This window comes from Helicoverpa zea, chromosome 5 (assembly GCF_022581195.2).
Source record: "Helicoverpa zea isolate HzStark_Cry1AcR chromosome 5, ilHelZeax1.1, whole genome shotgun sequence".
Lineage (NCBI taxonomy): Eukaryota > Metazoa > Arthropoda > Insecta > Lepidoptera > Noctuidae > Helicoverpa > Helicoverpa zea.
Genome location: NC_061456.1, coordinates 3,495,312 through 3,517,465, shown reverse-complemented (window position 1 = coordinate 3,517,465; position 22,154 = coordinate 3,495,312). Strand labels below are relative to the sequence as shown.

General features: G+C 39.1%; 1 protein-coding gene across 1 annotated transcript in view; it reads left to right on the top strand.

Moving 5' to 3' along the window:
- Positions 1–22,154, top strand: part of LOC124630761 (protocadherin-like wing polarity protein stan) — a 171,146-nt gene that overhangs the window by 142,802 nt on the left and 6,190 nt on the right. Inside the window, exons 10-43 of the mRNA XM_047164745.1 lie at positions 177–319; positions 2,014–2,184; positions 2,531–2,718; positions 3,129–3,366; positions 3,668–3,872; positions 4,723–4,875; positions 5,203–5,423; positions 5,685–5,856; positions 6,155–6,450; positions 6,601–6,733; positions 7,552–7,751; positions 8,066–8,233; positions 8,640–8,814; positions 9,067–9,192; positions 9,502–9,736; positions 10,800–11,022; positions 11,948–12,090; positions 12,408–12,697; positions 13,031–13,197; positions 13,492–13,764; positions 13,931–14,044; positions 14,348–14,522; positions 14,859–15,004; positions 15,441–15,627; positions 16,308–16,400; positions 16,482–16,591; positions 16,797–17,006; positions 17,385–17,571; positions 17,863–18,174; positions 18,400–18,636; positions 19,026–19,446; positions 19,618–19,759; positions 19,913–20,134; positions 21,531–21,751. Of these exons, the coding sequence (XP_047020701.1) occupies positions 177–319; positions 2,014–2,184; positions 2,531–2,718; positions 3,129–3,366; positions 3,668–3,872; positions 4,723–4,875; positions 5,203–5,423; positions 5,685–5,856; positions 6,155–6,450; positions 6,601–6,733; positions 7,552–7,751; positions 8,066–8,233; positions 8,640–8,814; positions 9,067–9,192; positions 9,502–9,736; positions 10,800–11,022; positions 11,948–12,090; positions 12,408–12,697; positions 13,031–13,197; positions 13,492–13,764; positions 13,931–14,044; positions 14,348–14,522; positions 14,859–15,004; positions 15,441–15,627; positions 16,308–16,400; positions 16,482–16,591; positions 16,797–17,006; positions 17,385–17,571; positions 17,863–18,174; positions 18,400–18,636; positions 19,026–19,446; positions 19,618–19,759; positions 19,913–20,134; positions 21,531–21,751 (6,697 nt within the window). The remainder of the gene's footprint in view (positions 1–176; positions 320–2,013; positions 2,185–2,530; positions 2,719–3,128; positions 3,367–3,667; positions 3,873–4,722; positions 4,876–5,202; positions 5,424–5,684; positions 5,857–6,154; positions 6,451–6,600; positions 6,734–7,551; positions 7,752–8,065; positions 8,234–8,639; positions 8,815–9,066; positions 9,193–9,501; positions 9,737–10,799; positions 11,023–11,947; positions 12,091–12,407; positions 12,698–13,030; positions 13,198–13,491; positions 13,765–13,930; positions 14,045–14,347; positions 14,523–14,858; positions 15,005–15,440; positions 15,628–16,307; positions 16,401–16,481; positions 16,592–16,796; positions 17,007–17,384; positions 17,572–17,862; positions 18,175–18,399; positions 18,637–19,025; positions 19,447–19,617; positions 19,760–19,912; positions 20,135–21,530; positions 21,752–22,154) is intronic.

Genomic DNA, 22,154 nt, shown 5'->3' with positions numbered 1-22,154 from the left:
TTGTAACCAATAACGTACTAAAATAAACTCCTTTAATATCCTGACTTGAACTTGACAACTTATAGTTGTAGCTTAATTACTACCCTAAAGACTTCTTGTGAAATTTATTAAAATGAAGAAATTCGTCTTTGTTCTAAAAAATACTAAGGTTCGTAAAATTGGTGATCATTTTTCAGATGGCGGCAGTCCCTCCCGATCTAACACGACACAACTTCTAGTAAACGTAAAGGATGTGAATGACAATGCACCGAGATTCTACACCTCACTGTTTCAAGAGTCCGTCAGTGAAAACGTTCCCGTTGGCTATAGTATAGTTAGGGTAAGTGTTATTTAAGTGTATCTTCCTTTTTGTTTCACCAGTTTTGTTTCTGATGCCCTCTGCAAGCGAAATGGTTTGAAGTTGTCATGATATTTGTATGTAAATGACATGTCTATTTTTCAAAGAGTTTTCCTTAATGTGTATTATTGTTTAATTTTAGAATATAATGTTTCCAAAAAGTAGCGATGAAACACCAGATTACTAAATAACACATCTGGCCTGAGTGTTAAGTGCAAAAAATAAATAGGGCAATCAAAAAACCTTGGGATACATTTACAATTTTGCAAACCTGCCTGAGAAATATCCATTCGTAACATCATTGCTACCCACCGAGCTACGTAAGGTTCCCCGGCTATAATTACAGGACTATCGCCGCTTATTATAGGCTGTGATACAGAAGTAACTGCTACTGGTAGTTTTTATGTAACTCAATCTTGCAGCTGATGAAAATGGAAACCAAATTAAAACTATACCAATACGTATTTACGTACGTACTTTGCCAAATTTTCGGCGTAGCATGTCTTTACCTGCAACATCAATATTCTTACCAAGTGCAGTATTAGTTGTCTTTTTAATTACTTACAAAAACTTACATAGATTTTGGTTGAAAAAATCTCGGATAAAAAAAAAACTATAGTTCATTAGTTAGGTATTCCTATAGGACAGCCAAATGCCAAAGTCTACAATATTTATCGAACTTTTGGGGCCTATACATTTTGTTTTCCTTTTCTTTTCTTAGCATCCTCAAAACTTACGAGTCCTTTCGGAGTCATAACGGTACAATAGATAAATCCGCACCATCCATATACTTAGGTACTGTCTTGAGGTCAGACATGAATCTCAAACCTTACCAAACGTCCAGCCTACTCACATTCATCCATATCGACCTTTTAATACTCGCGAGGGAATAACACCATACTTCGATCAGCCCGTAAAGTATTAATGATGTTGTAAAAGCTAATGTGTATTGCTCTATACGGGATAATACTTTGTTGTCCAATATTGTAAAAAGCTATCACGCCTCCTTTTACAAGACTCGTTTATGGTTGCGCAGACTTAACGCCAACTTTATAATCATTATGATGGAATTTTCATCAGCTCTTAAGTAGGTACGTGTGAAACTATTGGCTAAGATAATTGCGATTTATTATCTGAAAAGTTCTATAAAGTTTATTAGTAATATAGGATCTACTTCGTCTGATAAAACAAAGCATAGGATATCAAAATCAACACAGCTTATGAACTTCGTAAACAATTCTATCCACACAGAATATCCGAAAACTTAGTTTAGAAGTATGAAACTTATTTGTAGCTTCGTCACAGGACTAGCAGTGCCATCTACCGCGTTACAGCGTGACTAGCAAAGCTGCTGAAACATGAACGCAAAAAGACATTTCGTAAAGACTTTCGTGTTTTTGGCTTCATGAAAAACTTTGTCCTCATTGTTTAGTATTCTTTATTTTTTGTTTATCAAATATCGATGTTAAAAATATTAGGTATAGGATCCTAATCATTTCTAAAGTTTCGCTGGTTATGCAGTATGCAGGCTTGTGCAATATAATATGCCCTATGAAGCTAGCTGATCTGCTTATATGAATCCAGTCCCATGGTCGAAATCGACCTCGGATGCCCTTATTAGTAGGTAGGCAGACCCAGCATTTATCATTAATCCTACAATTCCAATTATCCTTCAGGTGCAAGCCTACGATGCAGATGAAGGTATGAACGCGGAGATAACATACACGCTGACAGACAAGGAGTATAACAATAACAACGACTTACCCATCAGCATAGACCCGCGCTCCGGGTGGGTGTACACCTCGTCACAGTTAGATAGAGAAGTGCAGGCCAAATATCAGTTAATGGTAAGTTAACTTTAAAGCTTTTATAATTTTTTATTTCCATTTGGTTGTAATCCTAATAATTTGAATATGGATATGCTCTATCAATTTCCGGTAACTCGGGAATAGAATTGATGCGTTGAAATCATCCTGTTAATGCTTACTGTACAAAAGTGCATAGCAAAGCGCTCACATGTTTGTCTTCCATTTGGATTAGAACTTTCGGTCCTCGTAGTTTCATTTGATGTGGGTCCAATTAGTAATACTGCAGTATTGAACACGACTTTAGACATGACTTCAGATTGCTCAAAAGTTACCTTAAGAAATATGATAAGTTAAACTTAACTTTCATTCCTATCTTCCTACCCAGGTAACAGCAACAGACGGTGGCTCCCCTCCTCGTTCAGCAACAGCCTCAGTAGTCGTGGTAGTACAAGATGTAAACGACAACGACCCAGTGTTCTCTCCGCCACAATATGAAGTGGAGTTAGCTGAAGATGAACCTCCCGGCACACCTGTTGTTACACTCACTGCTACTGATGCTGATGAAGATAATAGGTAAGAAATAGAACCTTAGATTCTTAGTTCATTTGTTCTTTAAAAACAACGGACTATCGTAGTGTGTGATGATGATGCACAAAAGTTACCCTTATATTCATCAGGCAACTTATTTGTTCCTTCTTTAATAACAACTGACGATCGTAATCGTGCCAGGGTCGTATAGACATAATAAATTGATATTAAACGCCGGCAGATAGTACCTTTGTACTATTTTATGTTATTACTTCTTCTGTCATGTGTTCGTTGTGTACATAACTGGCTTAAGAAATAAATAAAATTCTACTTTACTACTTATTCTACATACTATATCAGTGTAACAAAACTAAGGGCTAAAAATGTTGATCATACTGACTTTAAAACTACAAAAGCAATCACAATAACTTTTAACACACACTTTCTTATTCCAGACTCCACTACGAGATCACAGGAGGCAACACTCGCGGCAGATTTTCAATCACCTCACAAAATGGTCGTGGTCTCATCACAGTAGCCCAACCTTTAGACTTCAAACAAGAGAGACGATATGTTCTCACTGTTACTGCGACTGATAGCGGCGGTAGAAGTGATACGGCTATGGTCCATATCAATATAACTGATGCTAATAACTACGCACCGGTGTTTGAGAATGCTCCTTATACTGCTTCGGTAAGTTTATTTTAAAACTGACTTCTTACTTAAGGCCCTGATGGCGCGTGACCTGTCAGGCTACCAATTTTTTTTCAAAAGGCTTTACAAGTGATGATGAAAAGCGGTTGGCTTACATGGATGACTTTATTAAAAGTCTTACACTCTTTCCATTTTAACCCTAATGAAAACAGTCAGTGAAAGATATCTCATCCTGAAAAATTATAGTCCTTAATTTTCTGACATCCATCATAAGTGGTATTCGCATAATGTTAAAATTACAACGGCCTATGTAATCAACTAAAATATTCTATGTGTCCAGGTATTCGAAGATGCGCCAGTAGGCACAACAGTACTCGTAGTATCAGCTACCGACAGCGACGTCGGAGTAAACGCTCAGATCACATACAGCCTTAGTTCAGAGATATCCAACGAAGCCGTCACTCATCACGATCAGGAGTTCGTCATCAATCCTCAAACTGGAGCCATCACTACTAACAAGCTGTTGGATAGAGAGACTATGAGTGGTAAGATTCTTAAATCCTTCTAAAATATTAAATATACTATATTCCAGGGATGGTGAACCTTTATTGACTTACGTGCCAAATTAAATAGAAAACACAATCATAATTATAGAGGCGTGCCTTTATGGTAAATAGTTAACATGAAAAGGTAAAAGATTATGACGAAGGGACTTGTTTTTGATTCCCAAAGGAGAATGGGCGAAATGTTTGGATATTGGTCTACTCCCCCTCTAGTAATAAGTCATACATCATTTGAAAGGTCTTTTCAAGCGTTACATTTTGTACTAACATACTAACAAACGACAATCGCCGCCATACAAGCAAATACTCTGCATAACACAAGCTTTCTATTGATATATCACTAAATGCTACAGGAGAGGAAGACCAAAACGCTCATTGTCCTTTACATGAATTCTTAGATCTCTTAATAAAATAGGCTCTATTCTGAATATGGGAAGAATCATAATTAAGTACATAATTTGAACTGAAAACTTGCAAAATAATGGCGTGCCCAAATTATTTAGCTGCGTGCCACCACGGGCACACGTGCCATTGGTTCGCCATCCCTGATATTCGATAAACTACCGATAGCTATAATGATCGAAATAGCTTACTGTCTTGGTCCAACATTGAGTTATTATAATTTCATTGTAACTAAAAATTTGTGATGAAAAAACAAGTATGATATAAAGTATAAATTGCAATAAATCTATTTGAGTTTGACTTTGATCTGGTTTAAACTGGAAACTGAGGACCCTATACGCAACAGCATCAACAGTAATTTAATTGAATAAATAAATATTTCCAAATTGACCAACATATTCGCTACTAATACTAACGTACATTTTTACAGGGTACCTTCTAACAGTGACAGCAAGAGATGGTGGAGTACCATCTCTATCGGATACAACGGATGTGGAAATATCTGTAGTAGATGTAAATGACAATGCACCGGTGTTCAAACAACAGCTGTATACTGCTACTATCATGGAAGATGCTTTAGTTGGTAAGTTTTCTTCATTTATACGGACTATACAGACTATAGTTCGCACCTACTTTTCAATTTTGAAGTTTATTATATGAGTCCCTGCGAATTCGTTCTTACAAATATTGCACGCTTTGCTTGTCCGAAGCTACTACAGGCTTCACAAGTCAAAAAATATATGAACAAAACACTACTTTTATGCGTAAGGCGTCAAAAGGCTAATCTCAAAATTGCTAAATTTGGTGTGAACTATAAATTAAAAACTTTTGATGAAAAGACCATTCCCGGGGGCTTACACCTACTATCATACATAATACATATTTAAGTACAAAATTTCGGTATTTTCAGGTACCTCTGTAACGCAAGTAAGCGCCACAGATGCAGATGTAGGTCTGAACGGACGCGTACATTATGAACTGGAACCCAAAGATCGAGAAGAAGGATCGTTTGTAGTAGACCCCGCTTCTGGAGTCATAAGGACCAACAAGGCTTTGGATAGAGAATCGGTGGCGACATACGACTTAAAAGCTTTGGCTATTGATGGAGGGACACCGCCTTTGAGTTCTACTGTAAGTTTGCTACAATTTTCTTAATTCAGCAATTTGATAATTATCTTATTCCTTATAAATTAGGTGTTCATTTATGTAAATATGTGTATATTTATTAATTTTTAACTTGATAATCGTTCCATAGTTTTGAAATCTTTCAAAATTCTGTCTTCTTTGAAGTTAAATCACAGTAGCCGTAATAGTATCATCTACGTTATCTAATTTTAGTAAGTTAGCAGTTATATGAAAAAAACGTTATATTAATATAAAACGTTATTTCAGGTAATAGTCCACATAAAAGTAGAAGATATAAATGATTCCCCACCGGTGTTCGAAAGCGACTGCCTCACATTCTACATTCCTGAGAACAGCCCCATTGGAACAACTGTTGGAGAGATTTACGCACACGATCCTGATGAAGGAGCCAATGCTGTGGTACATTATTCTATTAAAGGTAAGTTCATAAAAGTCTAAAATTGTGTTGATGATATTTTCTTATAAGTGAACTAAAATAAATTAAATTGAAATGAAGATTTTTTGCAAAGCATTTCAAAGTTAATACTTAACAACCCAGACTTAGCTAAGGCTAGGTACACCGCAAAGTCAAAAGGAATTGGGTGAAACTAGTTTCTCTGAATGCCAACAATAAGAATCGATCGACACGAAAAGTATTTCGATGAAGACAAGAAAGTGTGCACATAGACTTAGAATAACAAACTAAAATAAAAAAAATATGGTTCTTCCATTTCTAGGTGGCGATGACTCCAACAGCTTCTCCCTAGAAACTCGCCAAGGTTCCGACAAAGCTGAACTAGTCACCATGGTAGACCTGGACTATGAAAGTCCTCGCAAGAAGTACGAACTCATCATCCGTGCAGCCAGTCCGCCACTATGGAATGACGTCAGAGTAGAAATATTAGTCACTGATGTTAATGACAATGCTCCTATGATGAAGGATTTTCAGATTATCTTCAATAACTATAAGGATTGCTTCCCTGTTGGACCCTTTGGTAGGGTCCCGGCTTATGATGCTGATGTTACTGATAAGGTAAGTTTGATGTCCATTAAAACCTCTTTTATTTTTTCTTATATTTGAAAGGTTTCAGCTGTCCTTGTAGGCTTTTTTCAATTTCCTTTGCTACTAGTATAACCTGATCTTTTTTTGATAGCTCTTATTGGTTAATATTTTTGTTTGCAGTTACAATACCGCATTCTTTCGGGTAATAACGCAAACCTGGTGCTCCTAAATGAAACATCAGGAGAGATGACACTATCACCACAACTGAACACCAATGTACCAAAACTCGCTACTATGGAGATATCTGTTTCTGGTATGTTTAATTTTATTCTGCCCTTCTAACAATTCACTTTTGCTTGGGAGACCACCAAAATGTATGCAAGATTTTAGTGGACATTCGAGAATTTGGATCCGAATATCTTTATTGCGTATCTGTAACGCATGTTCTTCTGTTTGAATATATTTTCAGAAAATTTTAAATTAATATTTAATAATTATGTTATACGTGGGCAGATAGGCAGTCGCTTCTTGTAAAGCACTGGTACTCAGCTGAATCCGGTTAGACTGGAAGCCTACCCCAACATGATTGGGAAAAAGGCTCGGAGGATGATGAATTATGTTATACGTCTTTACTTACGCAATTTTTCTTCTTCATCATCCATCTATTTAATTCCCACTTTGCATTTTTAACATCATCCTCCGAGCCTTTTCCCAACTATGTTGGGGTCGGCTTCCATTCTTACCGGATTCAGCTGAGTACCAGTGCTTTACAAGAAGCGACTGCCTATCTGACTACCTCAACCCAGTTACCCGGGCAACCCTTGGTTAGACTGGCGTCAGACTTACTGGCTTCTGACTACCCGTAACGACTGCCAAGGATGTTCAATGACAGCCGGGACCTACAGTTTAACGTGTCATCCGAAACACAGTCAATGGTGTCTAGTACTCAGAAAGTACATACAAACTCTCGTACTTGTCTGACCTGGGATCGAACCCGCGCCCTCATACTTGAGAGGTGGGTCTTTTACCCACTAGGCCACCACGACTTTTCACTTTGCATTTTTAGCCTTCTCTTGAATTCCATCATAGCTTCCTTAAAGCCTACATAACTCAATGATTTTTCCCTTACAGATGGAGTAAACGAAGTAAAAGCCATGATGCAGCTATCAGTCCGGCTCATCACCGAAGAGATGTTGTTCAACTCCATCACCGTGCGACTGAATGACATGACGGCTGAACAATTCCTGTCGCCTCTGTTAGGATTCTTCATTGATGGGCTGGCGGCGATCATACCGTGTCCTAAGGAGAATATTTATATTTTTAGTGTTCAGGTATGCTATAATGAAATAATTTAGTTCATTTGAGTTGGCTACTTTTGAGACTTTACAATACCTTATGAGCTATATTACATTGACAGTCGACATTTGGTTTACAAGTTGATGGCATTTTACGTGGGATATAATTAATTCTGAAGCAAATTAAGATTTAAGAATTTTGGAAGTTCCCACTTCCTTTCACAGTTAGCGAAACGCAGCTATCCTTTAAGATCCTTCATGGCAGGCTTGGTCATGAAAATCTGTTCCCAAGGTCCAATATCAGTTTTCCCATAAAATTTATTTTCCTCATTTTATACTTATTTCCGCAGGACGACACAGACGTAACTGGCAACATACTCAATGTATCATTCTCCGCTCGTCGTCCGGACGCTGAAGTCGGGGTAGCGGGAGACACCTCTCAGTACTACTCACCGACACACTTGCGGGAGCGAGTGTACTTACATCGAGCCACATTGGCCAGGCTTGCTACTGTACAGGTTAGTTTGTAAAACCTTTATGATTTGTCACCGTAGCCAAAAAAACGGATCTGACTTTCATAGAAATCCCTTCAAATCTTCCTTAAATCCTTAAATTTTATCCCCAATGTATGTAGTCCTCTGGCGCGTTCAATACTATCAATCTTGCGCGACAACTCCCAGCTTTGGGGCTCTGTATGTAGTTATTTGTTGGAATACCACCACCTTCATAAAATCTGCGAAAAATCTAGTTGTGGTCCTCGCCAAATCAGGATACGTCTGCTTACGGTCTATTGCATTTAAGTCGTTCGTCTATTTGAATTCAGTATATTGTTATAAATTTCAATTTTCTATATCCTTCAAGTGTTGAACGCGCAAATGAGGAATACTTACTTATTTTCTTCACTTATTATATCCATATATCCAGGTCCTACCATTCGACGACAACATCTGCGTGCACGAGCCGTGCCTGAACTACGAGGAATGTCTGACGGTGCTCAAGTTCGGCAACGCTTCGGGCTTCATCAACAGCGACTCGGTTTTATTTAGGCCTATATACCCGGTCACCACTTTCTCTTGCCAGTGTCCTCATGGGTTTACAGGTGAGAAACAACAATAATTATTTAAACCTACTAACCAAACCCTATATAATTAGTCATAAAACGCCTATTTTACTAATGGGCGGCTACTTCACGACTGGTTATGATTTGGTCATCGTTACAGTAAAATGGTGCAACATTTTTTAACCTTAAATTGACACAAAGATTACTCAAAAAATTACAGCATAATGTAGGCAAAGGAATTTATATTATATACTTACGTGCTACGGGTATTTATTAACACATTTGTTACAGGCTCCCGAGAACATTACATGTGTGATACAGAAGTGGATCTATGTTATTCATCGCCGTGCATCAACAACGGTACTTGTGTGCGGCGTGAGGGAGGGTACACTTGCGTTTGTGCTCCTGGTTTTACAGGTAAACATCTTTACATTAAGTATCATTGGTATTTGTACCTTTAACTTTAAAAAATCCATTTAGTGCCTACTGCAGAAACCATTAAAATGTCAAAGTTCAGCATCTTCTTTAAACACCGGATCGTTGTTTTAGCATCAAGCCCAGTGTCACCTTGATAAAAAATGAAACATTTGTATGTTCCAAATTAAGAACCACCAAGTTGCTGAGAAATGTGATCAAACATCTACGCTGCTAAGCCATATTCCACAATTTCAGACATTTTAGCCCAAAAGCAAAAACCAATCTCACATTCTATTCTTCCTCACACAGGTGTAAACTGCGAAACAGTTCTAACATCAGCAACATGCGCCACCCAGTCTGCCGTCTGCCGGAGTGGCTCCCAATGCGTCTCAGTTCGAGAAGGTGGCTTTGTGTGCCAGGGCTGTGCTATAGATGCTGATCACACCACCCCACTATGTGAACTGAGGGCTAGAAGCTTTCCTACTTCCTCGTTCCTGACGTTCCCTGGATTGAAGAGGAGGAATAGACTTCATCTGAAGCTGAAGTAAGTTTTTTTTGGAGATTATTTTTTCATGAGAATGGGATTCGTATTTCTTTAGAAGTTGCATATGTTAGGAGCTATATAGTTCGGAAGATGGCTTCGTGTGTCGGGGCTGTGCTATAGATGCCGATCACACCACTCCACTGTGTGAACTGAGGGCTAGGAGCTTTCCTACCTCCTCGTTCTTGACGTTTCCTGGATTGAAGAGAAGGAATAGACTGCATTTGAAGCTGAAGTAAGTTGTTTTTTTGGAAGTTGGAGGTGATTTTTTGACTAGTAAGGGGTTCGTATTTCTTTAGAAGTTGCATATGTTAGGAGCTATATAGTTCGGGAGATGGCTTCGTGTGTCAGGGCTGTGCTATAGATGCTGATCACACCACCCCACTGTGTGAACTGAGGGCTAGAAGCTTTCCTACTTCCTCGTTCCTGACGTTCCCTGGATTGAAGAGGAGGAATAGACTGCATTTAAAGCTGAAGTAAGTTTTTTTTGGAGATGATTTTTTCATGAGAAGTGGGTTCGTATTTCTTTAGAAGTTGCATATGTTAGGAGCTATATAGTTCGGGAGATGGCTTCGTGTGTCAGGGCTGTGCTATAGATGATAATCACACCACTCCACTGTGCGAACTGAGGGCTAGGAGCTTTCCTACGTCTTCGTTCTTGACGTTCCCTGGACTGAAGAGGAGGAGTAGACTGCATTTGAAGCTGTAAGTCAGTCAGATTTTGCGTGAAGATGACGCTTTCGTGAGAAAAGGTTTCGTAATGGTTTTGTAATGAACTTGGATATGTTAGGGGTTATATGAAAGGGTTGGGATCAAGACCACATGTCATGATCATAACCCAAACCTTTCATATATTTTTTACAGTATGCAAATTAAGGCTAGTCTGTCCCAAACCAAAAAAAAATTTAGACCCCATCGTAAATAATTAAAAAGACTAGTCTAAAAGGTTATCTGTTATTCACCAAATCCATGGAGAATCAGTTAATATGTTCGTCAAATATCAAGTGCAAATACATTTTGTTATTGCAACATCAACAAAATATTTAAAAATCACTTTCTTCACCAGGTTCGCAACCCAATCTCCAAACGGCTTACTCCTCTACAACGGACGATACAACGAGCGTCATGACTTCCTCGCGCTCGAAACTATTAGTACCGGCGCAGGAGTGGCCGGGGGTCCTGGCATCAGGTTCACGTTTGCGCTCGGAGGGGGCAAGGTGGATGTCACAGTGGCTAGTAATGTGGCTGATGGCTCGTGGCATACTGTGGAGATCGAGTATTATAATAGAGTAAGTAAGAAATATGGTGATTTCTTTTTTCTTTGAACTCCTTCCTTGCCTTTGAAACTGATTTAACTGCTCGTTTGCCCTATCTACTAATTACAAAATGACAAAGTAACTCTGCCTTTTTGACCAGTCTTTTAAATGGACACATATAATGGACTGAAAAATTACATATTTTTTTTTTTTTTTATCTGGCAGCGGTAGGTAGTTCCCTCGATAGGAATAGCTATTTTGCTATAATGGATTACCAAAGCCCTGTAAAAACGATATCATTTTAATACTTACACTCTTTTTTCATATATAAGGTGCTTTAATATTACCTGCCAGGACTTGAATGGGGGGTAGTATTGCGTTTATAGATTACAATAGTAAAGATAAATAATTGATTATTTGTCATATTTTTTTTCATACAAAAAAATAATACGTATAAAGAACAATGTCAGACGTCCATAGTAACTTAGGCTCAATAAAAATATTTCATGTACCTACAGTGAAAATTCTTACAGTTTTTTGTGTAGTTTAATGTCAGAAGCTTTTCTATGTTTTCCACTTTTGCATTGAACTTCTCAAAACCAAATTATTCAAACGAAAAACCGGAACTCGATAAACAAAATAATTACTTATTAACATGATATTTTTATTTGGAAAAGTTCTAGATAACAATTAAATATTTTATAAGAAGTTAGTTTTTTATAATATGGAAATTGTTGTAGTAAAGAACTTTGTGTACGTGAGAATTCCGTTTTAAAAGTTGATTGGGTGGGCCGAAACCTGACATTGTTCTTTGAATGTCAAACAAATCCTTCATTAAGGAATGGTTAAAGTGACCATTAAATGTGTCTGAGTGGGGCGTTAATTTAGTAGTTTAAATACACACCTTATATGAGTCTAACTAGGGATAAATTCTCATATATTTTTTTCCAAATTTTAGACTGCAACCCTGATCCTGGACGATTGCGATAAAGCTCTATCACTGGCCGGTGCAGCAGACTTCGGCATCAAGTACGCTTGCGCTAACTTCTCCAGAAAGATCTTACCGCCACGATGTGAAATCGCCACTGAAACATGTCACAGGTAAATACATAGAAATATTTCTACATATTTATAAAAAATGCTGAAAAGTTAAGTTCAACTTAAGGTATATTACCTCTAACCCTGAAATTCTTGAACGTAACTCAACTTTAAATCTTACTTTAAAGTCTTCTCGGTTCACGTAACTATGACTGAGATAAAATGATGTCTGAGGAATCCTTGAAATTGTGTGTGTTTCAGTATTCGGCCGTTTATCCTGTACTTTGTCCTACATCATAAAAAGAAGGAAACAAAATACCTTTTAGCTCCTACGTCTTTTAAATGAACCGTTACTTGATCATCAGTCTTTTTCTTTCCAGATTCCTAGACCTAACAGGCCCCCTCCAAATCGGTGGTCTCCCCAACATCCCAAGCAGTTTCCAGGTCAAAAACAAAGACTTCCAAGGCTGCATATCAGATTTATACATCGACCACAAGTTTATAGACCTCAACAGTTTCGTAGCAGACAATGGGACCTTAGCTGGATGTCCTGAGAAGAGGTCTCAATGTAGTTCCGCGCCGTGTTATAATGGAGCCGAGTGCAAAGATCTGTGGGATACGTATCTTTGTGATTGCACTGAAGGTTATACGGGGAAGGATTGTGCTGATTGTGAGTAGTTTTCGTATCTTTTATAAAGACATACTTGTTCTTTTGTTTCGCTACTTTGTCATGTTTTTATGTGTTGTATGTACATTTGCTTGTCGCGCTATATGCGTCATAACATAACCGCGAATAAGTGCTTTGTTTTTTGATCATTATGATTTCTTTATTCACCACACAAGAAATTGGCCGCGAATTCGTCCGCAATTCTCGGTTTTCTATTTATCACTCGAAATTTCTTTTAACACAACTGTACTCTAAAACACAACAAGAATTTACTCATAATTTTTTCAGAAGTAAGGTGAAATTGTTCTAAATTCCTTTTTATTTCGTATCTCCTAGCTACAAACCCACCATGGCGATTCAGCGGTGACGGCATGCTTTCGTTCAACCCACTACTGCGTCCAATACAACTGCCGTGGCTCAACGCTCTGTCTCTGAGGACCAGACAACAGGACGCCTTCCTCATGTCCATACAAGTTGGACAGAACAGCACTATACTGATTACTGTGAGTTTATAGTTACATTAACCCCCCTACTGTGTCCAATACTACTGCCTAACGATGTATTGATCAAAATAAAATTAAATAGTGAATATAATAATAAAAAATAAATATAATTAGTGCTTTTGAATCATCAATAAAATTTACCAATTCTGCATCTTCTTTCTTAAAAGAAGGGTATAGTTTTCGCCAAACTTTTTATCGTCATGGAACATTGCGCGCAACGCCGCCGCGCTAATGCGCTAATTTCTGCTCTGCTTCATCTATCTTCTTCTCATCAAATACATTCTATGTCTGCAGCTAAAATCCGGCCATCTTCACTACTCTTACAACGGGGAATCAATGTACCTTCCCACAACTACCCTATCTGACGGCGAATGGCATCGAATCGACATCAAATGGCTTGGCACAGATATTTCCGTCAGTGTAGACTATGGTCTAAGAACTGTATTACTGCCTATGTTAGCCAATAAGATCCAAGGACAGTATATAGGAAAGATTCTGATTGGTGGACCTGATAGTACGGCAGGATTGCTCGCGTCCGAAGTTGGGTATTTTGAAGGATGTATTCAGGTTAGTATTGTAACTACTTCATTATTAATTTATTCCATTATGTCAAATTATGGTCTTCCAGTTACTTGTTCGTATTTTTTCTCAGTATCTTACCTATGTATCATGCTCTCGTAAATGTATGTATTTAAATTCTTTTTCTTCATAAACTGATAAATATATATTTTAGGATGTGAGAGTGGGAACAGCACAGTCGCTCCTCAACAGGCCAACTGTAAGGGAAAACGTTCGCGACGGCTGTCAGTCACGAGCTGACTGTATGCTGTCTATTTGTCCACCATATGTAAGTATAACTTTTTATATCCAAGTATACCTCGTTTGAAATGTTTCTGCCTCCAAAACTGGTTTTCCTTTCACGACTTACTTGTGCTTTTGCTGGTAAGAAGTCTTGTCATAAAAACCTACGTATAGCATATGCTTTCTGACACATCATCAGCCTTTTTATCGTCCTCTCACACATAGAAGGATTGAGCATTAATCGCCATGCTCGCTCAATGTGGGTTGGTGATTTCATACTTTCTAGTGAAGTCCAAGTTTTCTCAACATGTTAGAAAAACATTTGATAACTCACCATATATCTTCTCAGAGCACCTGCGAATCCTCCTGGGACAGTACAGAATGTGTCTGCGCTCGTGGTCGTTTAGGCCCGCAGTGTGCCCCCGCCTGTGACCTGCAGCCGTGCGGGGAACATGCAGTTTGTACCCATCAGGACACTGACAAGGGGTATAGCTGTACCTGTGACGAGGGATACATGCTTACTGGTGAGTTTTATATTGTACCTATGTTGTATTGTCTTGTTGTTGTTTTAGGAGAGATCTTAGTAAAAAGTTGTGTATTTTTGGATATTGCCCAAATAAATCTGCATCTTTGTATTAGGTTTGAAGACTTTTAAGAGACTTCTGTTCAAATATATTTTTTTAATAACAACGAAAGACTACCTATTCGTAAAACAGCATCAGCGAATGCCAAATTATTATCATCCTGGTGCGTTATGAATGTCGAGAATACTTTAGAGTCGAGGTCTAACCTGTCCCTCTTGCCATACCTCTTCAAAGCTTACTTACAGAGTAATATTTACAAAAAACGATTTGTTCCAGCATCGGGTTGCGTAGAAACAGGCGTTGAGGAGTGTCCGGGAGGGTGGTGGGGCGGCGTGGCGGGGGTGTGCGGGCCCTGCCACTGTGACGTCACAAGGGGGTACCATCCGCACTGCCATGCTACTACCGGAGAGTGTCATTGCAAGGTAATTGATACTTCTTGTATAGATTGTGTGTCTTTTGAATTATTTGATTTAAGACGAGATTCCGCTTTCTTCTTTTTTTATATGTTTTCTTTCATACTTAGTTATTTAGTAAGTAAGTTTTTAGTACTTGCTTGTTTCACAAGAATATTTTTTTTTTGAGGTTTTCATTTAGTAAGTAATCTGTTTCAACTTGTCTAATGCTGCTGCTGTTCAGTCAGCAACAGGATATCCCCTAAATTCAGAAGTATACAGGCAACATACAAGTTCACTTGTCTAAAAATTTGCAATTTACCATTTGAGTGTGTCTTAACTTGTTTCGATATGCAGAGGCCTGCCTTTTGTCTCTACCTACCATTGACAGTTGCAAGTGTGAACCGGCGCGAAAATTCGACACCCCTAAATCTACCACTATCATTAACCAACCTTCCTTCCCTAGGAGAACCACTACAAGCCAGAAGGCAGCAGTGACTGCCTGCCCTGCCAGTGCTACGCGATGGGGTCGGCGAACAGCTCGTGCGCGGGCGTGTCGGGGCAGTGCCACTGCCGCGCCGGCGTCATCGGCCGCGCTTGTGACGCCTGCGCCAATCTCTATGCTGAAGTCGCGCCCAGTAGTGGCTGTGAAGGTAACAACTGATAGCAAGCCAGCAGGCAGCACCGACTGCCTGCCCTGCCAGTGCCTCTATTCTATTCTATTCTATTCCTGCCAGCGCTACGCAATGGGCGAACAGCTCACAGTAGTGGCTGTGAAGGTAACACTTCAAAACAACAGGACTTAAAACTCACGGACTCTACCTCTATATAGTTCTCGTAAAACTTTGTCCTGTACATTGCGGTAGTCGCTGCGCAGAAATCATTTTAAGGCGAAGGTGTGGAAGGGATGCGGGCCACATAAGCGTTAAGCTAAGCGTCCACTTGTCGGTATCGTACGCAACGGACGTATCGCACGCAACGCATCGTAGTATTATTTATATAGAAACTCAAACAAGTGCGTCCACCTGTCCGCATCGTACGCATCGCACATCTTGTTTGAGTTTCTATATAAATAATACTACGATCCGTTGCGTGCGTTGCGTCCGTTGCGTACGATACCGACAAGTGGACGCTTAGCTTTAAACTGGACAACTATTGAGTTGTTTGAGAACTTTACTGTATGTATAGAATGTTATTAGAAATTTTAATTTAAGGAACGTGCTCTCTTGCTTAGAAAATGTTCAGGAATCATATTTATTCGTTCAAGTAGGTATATCAGAAGAACTGGGTACAGAACAGAAAATAGTAAATACATATTTCCTTTTTTTAACAGTTGTCTATGATGGATGTCCTCGCTCCTTCTCACATGGCGTCTGGTGGCCGCGGACTAAATTCGGTGTGGAAGCTGTAACAGACTGCCCTTCTGGTAAGATATTCACACACATAGAAAGCAGTTTCTTTATATAGAGAAGACTAGTATAATCCTTTACCTATCGTATACTTTTAGGTACAAGTGGTAAAGCAACGCGCATGTGTGACGAGACTCAAGTCGTGCCTTGGCAGGAACCTGACATGTTTAACTGCACCACATCCACCTTCTATCAGTTGAGGAAACAGGTATTTAATAGGACTTATATTTAGTCAACTTAGTCAACTCAACCCCCGATAATCCGGGTGCCTTCCGAACCTGGGAGGAACTCATCATAACAAGAATAATAGGTCCGACACCCCAAGTAGCTTAACCTTTTAACCGATCGACTTGTACTGCTGTTACTTACCCACGAGCTTATCCTATCATATAACCTTTTTTCCAACCCAACAGCTAAGCAAAATAGAAACCGGCGAGCTATCAATGAACACATTCGTGGGAGTCCGATTAGCAGCTGACTTGACCTATGCTTGTGACAACACGGTCAAATTATATGGAGCTGATGTTCTGGTGGCAGAAGGGATATTACTGGAACTACTGCAGTATGAGATGAGGCAGGCTGGCCTGAATCTGACGCATAGCCAAGATAAGGACTATGTTAGGGTAAGTGAATTCATAGATAGGTATGGTAAACAATTACCGTTTCCGAAAAGGCTTTAAAATTATTTACCTGGCTATGAACGATATGACAGATGATACGCAAATGTTTGATGACACTCAAATGTTCACTGATTCTTAAGACACAACTTGAAAATAATCATTAGATGTGTTGGAGTCGAAAATTTAATACTTATGTTATTTTAAAAACACTAACCAGTATGATGACGTGTTTTTGCCGTAAATAACACAGCATCTAGAACTTCGGCTGCCTCATAAGCTCCATAAACACTTGTATTAAACTTTCAAACATTGACTGCTATAACTCCACGAGCACTTGTATAGAACATTCTTCAAGCATTATTTTTTCTATCTCTCTTCCAGAACGTAATAAAATCTGCCAACACGATCCTCGATGCCCAATATGTCCAAGAATGGAATCGCATTCGACAGTTAACAGGGCACGGCATGGAGTTACTACTGCAGCGGTTCGACAAATACATAGCAGTTTTGGCTGAGAGCCAGCATGACACTTATACCAGTCCTTTTGAAATCGTTACTAGTGATTTGGGTAAGTGATATACAATTTTCTGGTAAAATTTTGAGGATCTTCTAAAAGTTCCCTAAAAAGAATTTCAACATTTTTAAATCTTCCATTTCCTATGTTGAAATGTAAATTAGGTAAAATTTGGTCTTGGTTGTGAAACATATGTTTTCACTTTTTTATTTATGAGGAGAAGAAGATATAAAAGATTTTTCTTCAATGAACAGTTACAAGAATAATCCTGTTAGTCCTTCTTTATGTTCAATTGCACAATCAGATTTATAGACAAAATTATTATATACCTCTATTTTCTTTCAGTGATTGGCGTAGACATTGTAACAGCAGAATCAATCTACGGCTTCGAACCAACCCAACTGAACAGATACAACATCGACTCTTTCACCACTGAACGTGTAGTTCTACCCGACACCTCATCCTTCATACATTCTCCCATACAAACCCCCGTGTACCATGCTAATGGGAAGATCAATAAGCATAGGAAACCTTCCAGTCCTACTGTGTCCTTCCCCAAGTATAATAACTATGTGAAGAGCAAGAATAAGTTCGATAAGTATACGAGGGTGTTGCTGCCGTTGGATCTCCTTGGAATCACTAATAGTAATATTCAAGGTAAGTTTTTGTCAGACCCTCAAACTTTGTCATTGTTTTCTCATCTTCTTATTTAAAACTGTAAAAATTTTCAACCACTTTCGTCTCTAGTTAGAGATAAAAGTTTTCACTGAATAAAATTGCTACTCCAGAACTTTCCTCCTGAAATCCTTAAAATTTGCCTACATCGACAACAATTTTTTCACATATATAAATACATACTTAAAACTATTGAATGTCTTCCAGAAAATCTAGACACAAACTACGAATCCCGCGCCGTATTCTCCTACCTACAATATTCGCGCAACACTTCCCAACTGATGCCGCTGCGTATGGACGAGTCCGTCACACAGCGGTGGGGGGTTAACATCACTGTGGGATCCCCTATCATACAGCTAGCGTTATTCGTACCTGAGTACGTGTGGAGCAAGGAGGCTAGAGAGGAGGATAACTCTTTGGAGAACAATATGGAGGATGTTGAAGGTATGTTAAATGTTAGGATGTACGTTACGAAATACAGGGGTCTTCGTGTGGCCGAGTCCGTCACGCAGCGGTGGGGGGTTAACATCACCGTGGGATCTCCTATCATACAGCTAGCGTTATTCGTACCTGAGTACGTGTGGAGTAAGGAGGCTAGAGAGGAGGATAACTCTTTGGAGAACAATATGGAGGATGTTGAAGGTATGTCGTATAATAACAAGGATGTAAGTTAAGCAAAATAAGGATCTTCGTATAGACATGTTCATCACACAACTATGGGGTATTAACATTACATCAGAATAAATAAAGAACACTAAATGAGAATTTGCCACACAGTGATGGAGGATCAGCATTTTCATTTCATTATATTAAATAAAAACCATCTTCCACAGGTATAGTCTACGCAAACAAAGGCAACCACCAAACTTTAAACAACCATATCAACCCGAACTCCCAATCCAAAAACACATGGCCACTCGACGAAAACCAAAACAACGATAACCACGGTCCCGTAGTCATAGAACCAACCTTCAAAAAGCAGGAAAAGTCATTCAACGCCGAAGACTTACAAGAAAACGAGTCATTATACGTAGCTGAGAAGTTAGAAGGCAATGATGGACCAAAAGTAATGGCTTTGGTAATGGAAAGTGGGAACTTCACGAAGGATGCTATCAAGAAGAAGTTGATGTATAAAAGCTTGAGTGGCATCAGGTTGAAGAGGCCGATACGATTGCAAATGTGGCTCGATATTGATAGGGAGACGTTCGGGTCTAGGACCAATCCTCAGTGCGTGCATTGGTCTACTTTGAGAGGGTGAGTTACAAACATAATTTTGAATAATTTTTTTAACATTTTGATACGTTTTCCTGTACACACTACACCACTACAATTTTAAGTTCTGAACCTATATTGAGTCCTACATTTTTAAGTTTCATCTTTTGCATGTCATGTCATATGAGACTAATAATTTATGTTTTGTCCTAGGTCTGGAGAATGGTCTCGCGTGGGTTGTCACACAGAGATTGACTACGATTGGTCGCCGTACTCCAACGAACCCCTTCTAATTAACTGTACCTGCAGTCATCTGTCCACCTTTGCAGTTCTGGTTGACGAAGTTGACATAGAAGTAAGTACAGTTACATCAAAGTCACATCGTCGCTTATTTTTGCTATCGTTTAGACTGCAGCATTATTAACGTAACCTTGAAACAAGGCCAGCAACCCGAATCTAGGCTGCTTTGCGAATTCTGTTATTTTTGAAAATGTGTCTTTCTCCACAGTTCATCCCAGAACCTTCACTCCTAGAATCAGTAACATCATACACAGCGTTCAGTATATCCTTACCCCTACTGTTCGCGACATGGGCAGCTCTTTGCCTGATGCGGGGAGGTGCGGCCACTGTGTCCAACTCCATACACAAACACCTCGTGTTCTGTATGTTTATGGCGGAATTGCTGTATCTGATTGCGTTGAAGAGTAGGAACTCGCTGGTGCAGAATGAGGTCAGTGTGTAAATTAATGTCTTTTCAGCGATAGTTTTTTGTTAATATTCATATTTAGTATTCTAAATGGTCTTTTCCTTGGGTATTAAGTGTGATTTATAATTGCTACGTTACCATTTACCTCGGGCAGAGTAAGGTCGATAGATCAACATGTGAAACAACAAAATGTATAAAATTGTTAATGACTCATCTAAGTTATGACAGCTATTACTTAAACTGGATTATTAAAACTGGGCTATTGGTCAGCAATATTCTTATGTTTCTTCTTTCCTAGGAATAAAAGAGTGCGTCTACACGGTGCAAGTAGCATTTTAAAAAGGCTTATGTTTAACTGATCACCAGATATAGTAACAAACAGCAGACAAAAATAGTAAATGATCACCAAAATGAAACTCGCATTTTAATGTAAAACTATCACCAAAGTTTTAACACTTTGCTATCCTATTTAAGTGAAATTACTCCAAAATAAATCATGCGTAAGCCAAAAATAGTAAATGATCACCAAAATTAAACCACCATTTTAAAGTAAGATTATAACCGAAGTTTTTAAATTCTGCTATCCTATTTAAGCAAAATGAGTCCAAAAAAATCATTGTTATCCCAAAAGTAGTAAATGATCACCAAAAGTAGTAAATGATCATCAAAAAAGTTTTTACATCTTGCTATCCTGTTTAAGTAAACTGACTCCAAAAAAATAAGTTCGGCCTGATAAAATAAATGTAATAACATTATGGGGACCCTTTTCCTGCACTAGCGTGGAAAATTGTCTATTGCATGCCTCTAAACAGTGCGATAAGAGTGTATTGAGAAACACATTCTTCTTCTTCTTTCGCCTGCCCTGTTCCCAATTTTACTTGGCGTCGGCGCAATATGTCATTTTCTTCCATTTTCCCCTGTCACTCGTCATACTGACACTCACGCATGCATTGCAAGCCGGACACATAACTTAATATGGCATCATAATACTTTATTTGGTAATAAGCCTACATTTTATGGCAATCACAGTGACTTATTTAGGCAAAAATAATACATTAATTTGGTCGTCAAGAGTTGGTGATCATTTACTAAATTTGGTGGTCGAATACAATTTAAAGTGAAGTCGTGACTAAAATAGCTGGTACTATTACATTTTTAGACTTTATTTTTCTGGTGTTCAGTAGATATTTCTGGTTGCAAAACTTAGGGTATCAAAGCATTTTATGGTGGTCATTATATTTGTTCCCTTTTAAAAACGTGCGGTTCTAGCGCATGTACCAAACCACCGAACGTTACCACCCGCGTGCTCTGTTGCGTGCGCGCGGATCATTTGCGTATGTCAACTTGCTCCAGCTACATGCACCGTGTAAACGCACCTAAGATTCGAAATTCAAAACTTACACAACACCTCTCCATCCAGTTCGCATGCAAGCTGGTAGCCATGTCCCTCCACTACTGGTGGGTGTGTGCACTAGCCTGGGCGGCGTGCGACGGCTGGCAGCTGCGGCGCCTGCTGCGCGAGCTGCGCGACGTGAACCACGCGGGGCTGGCCGCGCACCACGCCGCCGCCTACGCCGCGCCCGCCGTCGTGCTGGCGCTGGCTGCCAGCCACCACCAGCATCAGTACGGGAATGCTCTATTGTAAGTATTACATAAATACCCAGGTCGCAGCTGCTAAGTAAATGTTGTGTCTCCATTGGTGTGACCACACGGGACCGTCAGACTGGCGCTAGCTGTCAGCCGTCATCAGCATCAGTATGGGAACAAGTTGTTGTGAGTACTTATTAGCGCGTCACTTACTTGATATTCGTTCCATTCGTGAAGAAGTTATACGTCACACTATGTACTTACATAGATACTTATTTTATTTGTGTGCTTTCTATGTTCAGTTTCCTAACTTCTCAAATAATGTCTTAAAAACTCTATCTGAACATTTAGAATAGTTTTTGTTTTTGGTTTAAGTACCTACCGCTTTTTTATGAGACCGTAGTCCTAAGTACTTTCAAATTCGTCACAGATGAAGAGATCGACGATTAAATGGTTT